The sequence below is a fragment of the Pyrus communis genome, chromosome 1, assembly GCF_041283825.1.
Source record: "Pyrus communis isolate YQ-2024b chromosome 1, ASM4128382v1, whole genome shotgun sequence".
NCBI classification, from domain to species: Eukaryota; Viridiplantae; Streptophyta; class Magnoliopsida; order Rosales; family Rosaceae; genus Pyrus; species Pyrus communis.
The window spans coordinates 15,885,726-15,895,925 of NC_142565.1; the positions used below are offsets into that span (position 1 = coordinate 15,885,726).

The 10,200-nt window shown below is 35.3% G+C and overlaps 1 protein-coding gene across 1 annotated transcript; it reads right to left on the reverse strand.

The window, feature by feature from the left end:
- Positions 1-5,870: 5,870 nt before the first annotated feature.
- On the reverse strand, positions 5,871-8,290 carry LOC137720962 (uncharacterized). Its single transcript, XM_068460087.2, has one exon. The coding sequence runs from the start codon at positions 7,570-7,572 to the stop codon at positions 6,202-6,204; it is 1,371 nt and encodes a 456-aa protein (XP_068316188.2). The 5' UTR covers positions 7,573-8,290; the 3' UTR covers positions 5,871-6,201.
- Between the last annotated feature and the right edge of the window lie 1,910 nt (positions 8,291-10,200).

Below are 10,200 nucleotides of genomic sequence, written 5' to 3' on the forward strand. Positions count from 1 at the left end.
TACTATAATGGAACAACTATCATTATCACCATTTTCAACACCATGTCGCCACTACTACCTTACCATGATCGTCTACTCCCCCACCCCGACCATTGTCACCATTAGCTCCACCAACGTCATTGTCATGAGCATCATGACCACCACCTACATCACCATATACCACCGGCATCACCACACCATCACCACCGCCCCCATCCTTGCTCCTCTACCACCCTAACACCACAATTGCCACTTGACACTTCCACCACCATTCTTGCCGCTACTGCTGCCACTACCACCTCATAAGGGCACTTTGTCATAGTCCTAGTCACCATCTCAATAATGAAAACTTAAAATAAAATAAAAAAAACAAATAATGCTTATTAATAAATTGGTAATTAAAAAGTCCATTACAATCCATAAAATTTTAAAAATTCTAGCTTCGAACGCTCTAGAATTATGCAAAAGTCTATCATGTAACTCAACAAAAGTATGTCATTAAAAGTCTACGAAATTTTATGGAATTTATAATAGTTAATAAAAATTTACTAAATCTGTGAAAGTCTTTCACTTTTTACTCAACAAAAATCTATATAAATCTTAATACGATACAAAGTTGATAATTTTTAACCTCAAGCCTAAATTGAAGTTATAAAGGAGACCGATCAGATATCCTAAATGAAGTGAGATTTTCTCGAGTAACTAAAATGGACATAACTAAGGACAAAACGTCCTGCGCAGAAAATGCATATTTATGATTTAGGACTTAACTAAAATGGACATAACCCCGTGATTCGGGATTTGCTTCTAGTTTTGATGACAAGAAAATCACATAGAAAACAAACATTAATTTTTCTTTCAACGTGTGATATGTATAGCTCAGATTAGTTCATATGATCATATCGGCACCACTTATTTCAATCCAGTCATCCATCAAAATCATGCCTCTAAATTTTATCTATTTGCCAAATCTAGTTCTAACTGCTTATGAAGGATCTTGGTGCTTTTTCTCATTTGGTTTTGGTTAACATCGTCACAAAAGGACCTTATTGTTTGAGTTGCTGGAGATCAAGTTTTTTTTTCAAGATCCGTTTCATAGGCTGGTTATTGGCGACACTCTTTCAGCCAGTGGTGGTTTCATTTTTTTAGGGTTTATGTTGTTTTCACTTATGTGAACTTCGTCAGGGACCATGCTTAATTTATATGATTTCGGCTTTCTTGTTGTTAGTGTGACTTTTGCCCATGTTAATTTTGCTCTTGCGTGCGTGTTACTTTTATTTTATAGTTGTTTTGTAAATGTGTTTGATGTACTCTTGCATTTTAGTCATAAAATTAATGTGTTTTGATAAATAAATATTCTAGTGTCACATGTCAGATGTGGTATCAAGAGAAGTTTTGATGACTCTAATATGATGCAAGAATGCAAGAAAAAAACTATATAAAGCTCAAATAGTTCATATTTTTTACTCACATTACCATTGTAGTCCATGTACTTTTAATTTGGCCAAATTAATGCATATGCTTGCTTCCAATGTATCATTCCATTGTTAAAATCAGAGGCTTATATGCCAAAATGATCATTATGTTTGATTATTTTTTAGTTGTTGCACGTTATCTTTTTGGCCAATTGGCATTTTACTTTTAAATATAGTAGGTATCCTAGCACACATTGGTGTAGACGCCTTTTCTATGTAGACCCGATACTACATAAGTCAACAATGTACTTTTGGCTCTTGAATATAACGGTGTGTCAAAGCAAATACGTCAGTGGGAAAATTTCAATTAAAATTGGAGGTTCAAAACTTTTACTAGCTTCCGACCAACCCTTTGAGGTTGAATTTAATCTTATAGATGTTTTTGTTTCACCTTTTACTATACTATAAGTTTTTCTAACTTTAATTTTATAGTTTTCAAGTGATAACCACTTTTGCAATTTTGTGAAATGTTTATGCATTTTCTCTTCAACTTTACTTATTAGACATAATTGACCAACTTTCCCCCTTAATGGAGTCACTCACAATGAGCTAGTAATAATGTAACTCAAATTTGCCTCTGCGCGTAAATCGAATCTAAGACCTCTCACTTACATTTCAAGATGATTACTATTAAACTGTAGTACTAAGTGGCAACACAATGACTAAATCAACTAATAGAGTTAAACAGTATGGGGGAATCTCTTGTCCACCCACTTGTGATTATTAACGTTTGTACAATCATTATAATCGAAACTTTTCATTCTTTTATTATTATCTAAAAATCATAAAAATCATTCAATTTAAAGATCATTTAGTCATTTATGTGTGTTGAATATAAATGGTTTAGTAACAACTACCATTCTCATGATAATGTTTGGACTACACCAGTTTGTTACTATTAGGAGGTTATTCCTTAATATTACAAAATTATTCTGAGTTGGTTAACCCTAACGAAAGTTCAATAGATAAAGGTACTACGTTAACAGCGGAACATGTTCACTTTCAGAATGTAGATATTAAAAATGAAAAATCTCAAATCATAACTTCATACAACGTAAAATTTATTTCTACACATAAATAACCAAAGTTGAGATGAAATTTCTGTATTATATATTAGAGGTTTTACAGTATAACATAAGCAAGCATTTTGATATTTAAGCCTAAAATAAAAAGGGAAGGAAGGAATTCACAATCGACATTCGTGGTTGTGAAAAATAGACAATAATAGAAATTTATGTGGATGTACTTTAAAGACAACTAAAAAGAGTTCATTTCACCTTAGGTCTTTATTTATTTATTTATTTTTTTTTTGGTCAATGAGTAAATATTATTAGATACGAATTAAAATGTTTACATCAGAAGCCAGAGAATTGAACAACCACTCTGGTTCAAAGCAATCCCACATATGATAGCCTTCCACACGCGCGACATAAGATGCCACCTGATGCGTAGCCCCATTACAGGCATGGGGAGTAAAACGAAACTCAACCGAACTTAATTGCTACTATAGATGCTGAATATCTCAAAGAATACCTTCAATGACGGCATCCAGTTGCAATACTCCATTTAACATGTCCACCATAACCTTCAAAACTGTTTCCAATTGAACTATCCCAATGCCTTTCTCCACACAAGCCAACAAAGCCGCCTTCATCGCTTCCACCTCCATTTCCTTTGAAAATACCAGCAAAATCTCTGGCAACCCACCCAAAGCCAAGCCCCATCACAATTTAATTTAATTTAATTGTAAAGTAGGAGTAGCCGAAATTGAAGGAAAGATGAGAAAAAATCGGTTACGGTGGTTTGGACATGTGAAACAAAGGCCTACTAACGCTTTGGTTAAAATATGTGATTACGGGACAGAGGTTCAGGGCCGAAAGGGTATAGGAATACCTAGGAAGACTTTGGAAGAGACTATAAGAAAAGACTTAGAGTACTTGGATCTAACAGAAGACGTGATACAGAACTGAGCGCGATGACGTTCTAGAATTCATATAGCCGACCCCACTTAATGGGAAAATGCTTTGTTGTTGTTGTTGTTGTTCATTTGAATTATTATATTTTGCTTAAGTACAAACATGGAGATATTAATGAGAAAGGATCCTCGTCAGATCCTCTTTCTGAGGATCTCGGAGATCCTTAAATCACATTCGTTCATCGTACATCGTGCGGTCAGAAATCAAAGTTTTTTTATATTTAAAATTGAATATAAACAGTACTTGACGAAAATTGGCTGCAAGATATACGATGAACGTATACGATTTAAGGATCTCCAGAATCCTAACAAAAAAGATCTGATAAGGGTCCTCACTCAATATTACGTATGAAATGTAATGGAGGGCAACGTATGGAAGTATATGCACATTAATGATCTGCAAGATATACGATGAACGTATGCGATTTAAGGATCTCCAGAATCCTCACAAAAAAGATCCGGTAAGGGTCCTCACTCAATATTACGTATGAAATGTAATGGAGGGCAACGTATGGAAGTATATGCACATTAATGATAATTTAATGGAGGGCAACGTATGGAAGTATATGCACATTAATGATAATTTAATGGAGGGCAACGTATGGACGACCCTCATGGAAAAAAATAGCCATGCTTGGTTGCTAAAAAAAAGTAGCTAGCGAAGCTGAAATAACACAAATTAACAAGTGTAAAAATCATAGTTTTCAATTTTAATTATTCAAACAGGTGTCTATTTGTAATTAATTTTTTAACCGCATTTGCTGCTCTTCTTCGGAGCATGATTAGAAATAAAAAATATGTTGGGGGTATCCATCATTTATGGGTTTTGTTGTATAATAGCCATTAATATTTTAAATTTTTGTTTTTTTAACAAGCAATATTATGTACATTAAGGGTAAGGGCAAGCTAAGCCTCATAATGGGCTAGTATTATTTTTTTTTTTTTTTTTTGAACAAAAAATATTATGTACACTAAGGAGAAATAGTAAGTTTAACCTCATAATGAGTTAACAATAATGTGGTTTAAATTTACCTTTGGTGAGAATCGAACTAAAGACCTCTTACCTACAAGTGAAGAGAAACACCACTGAACTGTAGCATTAAGTGACATCAATCTTTTAATTTTAAAATAAAAAATAAAAGAAAAGGAAAACAACAAAAGAACTGCAAACAGACGCACATGAAAGATATTTGATTCGTATGAAAGATATTGCGGCGGCTAACTATACCCCGAATCTCGCCGCCAATCACTCCTAGACGTGATATATAATATTCAACAAAATAATTGAAAAATAAAAAGAAATTTGAAAGAGTAATATGAAATTAAAGGATAGGGAGATTAATAAAGCAAGCAAGCAGACAAAGCTCTCAATTATCAGGCAGGACCGTGAGATTTCGGAGGCCAGTGCAAAATTTATAAAATGACTCTTCTTTAAGATAGTTTTTTAAAAAAGTAGAACAATGCATTGATGTTAGAAAATGATCACTTAAATCAAAATAAACTTTAACATTCACTGATTACAAGTTTACAAATATTATTAATTATAATTAAAAAAACTACAAACATAACCTTTACTAAATAATTAAAAGCAATTCAATCTTAAACAACCAAAAATAAAAAATAAAAAAAACTTCAAAACTCGAACTTTAAAATTTCACTTGAATATATGATATTATTATGTAATAAAGTTGAAAAACTATCGTTTTTTGGGATTTCATTATTGACAATAATATCCTATTGTACTCCATATTTTTATATTGAGTAATGTTAGAAAGATTAAATTTGTAAATAAAATTTTGTAAATTAAACATATGAGTCGATGATTAGTTTATTGGATTATTACTTAAGCAATAATATATATGCTCATTTCCTATTAAGGACATATTATTTAGTTTATAAATTTAGTCATCCTAGAATTACCTTTTTATATTCAAAAAAAATTACACTTATAAAGAATGCAATGAGATTTTAAATGCTAACAGTCATTTTTTAAATATAGAACATCATTACATAATATTATATGGCAAAATTTTGGAGCTCTTTCAAATTTGAAGCCTGTGCTAGATCCCTGTCCACCTAGTCTAGGATCCAGACCGTTAAAATTTAATTTAACGGTTACAAACAGAGAGTATCTTTAAAAGTGAGAATAACTGTAGCCATTAAATCAAATTCCAACAATCCAAATCTCGAACTAGATGAATTTGGTAAAAAGAAATCCGGAGATGATCATTTTTCGTCCGTCTGCACATTTTGCTCATCCCCAACGCGCCCCCTCTATTCTCAGGCCATTTGGTGCGGTGCAGTGCTACTGTGCTAGTACTAGTACATTTTACTTCTTGGATTCAGATATATTTAATTATATATTTATTAAATATTTTCTACCTATCTGCTTGATCATCGATATTCCAGAGATCTAAACCGCTCATTTGTGAAAAATAATGTTCGGGAAAGAATCATGCATGCATTCAGGTTGCAGCTAATTACAACAGTGGTCCAACTTGACCAAAGCCATGTATGACCACACATTTTAGTATTTGAGTCACAAAAAGACCCAAATTATATAAATGGATCGTGTATAAAGTATGAACAGAAAAGAGAAAAAGAAAGAGGAAGTCTATTATTTACATATAAAGAGAGAAAAGAGCAAAGGGAAACAAAAAGGGTCCTCATAATTTAATTATGTTGGTGGTGGTCATGGTTAAAATGGAGGGAGGCCAACCCACAGAGATTTGATGAATTTTAGTGTAATGATTTTGGCTGTTGAGAAAAAGCCTAATCTGAGGAGCAAATCCATGATTCCACCATACCTTCGCTTCGAGGAGTGGTAGTAGTAGCAGCAGCAGCAGTAGATGAAGGCACATTGCCGGCATGAAGTACAATATTCGACGAAGGACCAGCAGCCGAGTAGTTGAGTTTCCCATTGCCGTAATTGCCATTGATAGAACTCATTAGTCTTTGATGATCAACGATATTGTCGCTGTTGTCAATGTTCTTGTTGGACCCTGTTCTGTCAGTACCCCAGCTTGGACCATTACTAGTGTCGTGCATGGAAAGCGCGGCGTCCGAGGAAGATACAATGTTGTTGGAAAGCGCATTAACATTAACCTGCTGCTGCTGCTGATGAGTCAAACCAAAATGTTGATGAGGAGGACCCCCCAAAGAGCCTGCTTGATGATGATGAGGTGGTGAAGTAACGGACATTAATGGGTATTTAGGACTTTGTTGTTGGGACTGAAAAAGGGATTGGAAATTGAGAACTTGTGAGGAAGATGATGATGATGAAGGGTTTTGGTTTTGCACATTGAGGAGATTGTGATTTGTGGAGGATGAATTAATAGGATCAAGCAATGAAGATGGTGGTTGGTGCGTCACTTTTTGCGCAAAAGGCCTCAAAAGGTATGGAGGAGTAGCGTCCAAACCTAGACCCCCTCCTCCTCCTCCTCCGCCTCCTGCTGATCTCATCAATGAAGAGGCAGCAGCAGCACTGCCAAAAAGGTCCAATCTGCTCCTCGCGAAAGGTGAGGAAGAAGAAAATGGAGGAGCAGGGATACCTGTAAATTCCTGAACCATGGCTCTGAAATTTGTGGTGTCCGTTGTCAGCACCGTCGTTGGTGCTCGCCTCGACGCTCTCGACCTCTTTTTCGGATTCCGCACAACACCGTTGTTGTTGTTGTTGTTGTGGGTTTGGTTGTTGGGAGCCGAAAAAGAGGCAGAAACGTTTTGAATGTCTTGTGGAATCTGAAGCGCCGCAAAAGTAGACGACCCGCCTCCTCCTCCGCCGGCGGCTGCGCCGCCTCTGCTTTGTCCTAATTGGTTGATACAGGGACTGGTCAATATGGGTTGGCTGAGACCGGCTAGATCGGTGGGATTGGGGTCGGATCTTAAGGTTTTGGACCACATCATGTCGAAATTGAGGAGCGGATTTGGGTTGGTGAGCCTGGATGATAACGGATCGAACATGTTTGATAGAGGGTCCATTTGGTGGTGGTGGTGATGGTGATGGTGATGTGGTGGTGGGTTAGACATGGGACCGAGTTGACTCGGTGGGTTACTGAGCACGGCGGAGATTGACTCAGCGCGCGAATCGTACTCGTCATCGCCGCCGCTGGAGGATTGCATACTCCCACTGTTGCCAGAATCCATGCGAGATAAAGAGAGAGAGAAATGGAAAGACGAACCGGAGGGACAAAGATATGAAGGAGTAGAGAGATATTTGGTTACTTAAAATACAAACTCATTTAAGAAGAGCAAGCTACCAAGCAAACAAGGTACAGAGAGAGAGAGAGAGAGAGAGAGAGAGAGAGAGAGAGAGGTGAGCTAAGCTGTTGAGAAAGTACCGCTACAAGCGTACAAGAAGCCATATGGATGCATGCCTGCTGGAATTAATGAAAGCCGAACTGAGATCTGAAAGGAGGGGAGAGGACAGAGTTTGGTAGGTGGTTTGTCCTGGAGCTGCAAAAGGGTATGCCGTGTGCGTGCGTGAACAAGAGAATAATAAAGAACCCAAGGCCACGGATGCAGACACGGATCATGAAAATTGATGGTTGCAGAAAGAACGGAAAGCTATTAGTATTGTCCGAGATCCAATCCCTTCTTCTTTTTACTATTTTTGGGTTAAAGGTCAATTAGGGTTTGAATATACAGAAGACGAGAGAGAGAGAGAGAAAGAGAGAGAGAGAGAGAGAGAGGAACATGGGTTGTTCCCTAGCCTTTTCTCTTCTCCAAAAAAGAAGCTGCTTCTCTGTTCGAGGTTCCATTCAAAAGATCAAGGTGGGGCAGCCATAACCCATGTCTGAGAGAGAGAGAGAGAGAGAGAGAGAGGAGAGTGGTTGTTTTGGTTCAGTATGAAACGAAGAAACGGAGATATGAGGTTTAGCAGCATGTTAAGAATTATATAATATTTAATTAAGTTAAAATTAAATTAATTTAGTTTTTTTGGAATATTATGAGGTGGGCAAGCAACCGAATCAGGGATGATGGCTGTTGACTGGTACTATAAAAGGTTAGAGAACCACCATAACCACCGTTACTTTTAAAAAAACCCATTGAAATATTAAAAATTTAAAATAAAAAGCCAAGCAAAATAAATAAAAATCCAAATCATTTGAGCTAATTATTGGTCTTCTACATGTCAAAAAATTTTTTTATTTTTTTTATTTTTAACAAACGATTATTTACTCTAAGAAAGAGAAATGATGTAATTAGTCTCATAATAGATTAATAATAATATAATTCAAATTTATTTTTAGTAAGAATCAAACATAATACCTTTCACTTGCACATGAAGATGAATACTACTAAATCATAATATTTTGTTTAGAACATTAATCCCATGGTTAGGTTTAATTATGCCATGGTAAGTTAATAAACTACCTACTTTCTTTGTTATTTTTATCCAAAATTAAACTATGAGTCTATGATGAATAGATATTTCAAAATAAATATTTTACCGTAGCAATGTTTGACTAGGTCAGCAAATTGACATAAAATATCAGAAAAATGATCTGGAGTTATCATTGAAGAAGCTCAGAGAATCTTTCAGAGTCTTTCCCTGCAGAAAATTTAGATGGAAATAGTGATGTATCTGTCTAATCTACCTGCTGGAATCCTATTTGTAGTTAGATTAACAATTTAACACTACTTTTATACTCTTCCGCTTTCTATTATCCGGAAATGGATAATCTACCTAATATGAAATTTGATTCAACAGTTATAAACAGGAAGTTTTTTAAAAATGATAATAACTGTAGCCGTTGAATTAAATTTCAACAGTCCCCTTTTCCTATTTTCCTTAATGGCAGAACACTGTTTGTTCGGATAGATCAGTTCAACAACATCTTAGGTTCGCTGCAACCATCAAAACTAATAAAGAACCAAGAAATGTTAAATTCCATATAGCGTCCACATGAAATAAGATATAACCATACTTAATTATAATTAAATATAACACAACTTGGGTTGTAGACATATAACGTCATTATCGTTCTTTCACGTCATATTATTATTCTCCTTTATACATTTTTTTTCTCCTTGTAATGTATTTTTTTTTAGAACAAAAGTGTGATAATGTATTTTTGTTATCAGCCTATATTTGCATTATGGGGTAGGAAAATAAATTAGTTGTGAACTCATTATTTATGAGATTCAAACATAACACCTCTCATTTATCAGTGAAGAAGAATATCAATAGGCTAATCATTCCTTGTAAAATATTATATATGAGAAATTTTATTTGGACTCATATGACGATTACACCCAATTGAACAATTTTATTCACCAAATTATCAAATTTACGTTTAATAAATAAGAAAAAAGAAAAGAAAATAAAGATGGGGGTTTTCCTCTCTATTAGTAACCCTAAACCACCACACCCTGCGGCGGAAAGTTTCCATTACTTCCAACAAACCAAACCAAACATAAAAATTTCCTAAGGTCGTGGACAACTGTTTACTCCATCCCTTCTTTTGGAGAAATTTTTAGGTGTACCGGGTACACCAAAAAATTTTGGTGTACCCTCACTCATAATGGTTTGATTTTTATTTATTTATTGAGGGTACAAAAAGTAAGGGTACACCATTATGAGTGAGGGTACACCAAAATTTTTTGATGTACCCGGTACACCTAAAAATTTCTCCTTCTTTTGCTTCCCTTTCTCCTCCTCCCTCTTCTAATTTTGAGAAGAATATGAACCACCATACTATGTCGGTTGCCGGTGTCGACATCAACATGGCTCTGCCATACTCCTCCTATCAACACCAATTCACAGCCGTA

Excerpts from the sequence above, each read along its gene's own strand:
- LOC137720962 (XM_068460087.2), bottom strand. The coding sequence starts at position 7,572 with ATGGATTCTGGCAACAGTGGGAGTATGCAATCCTCCAGCGGCGGCGAT.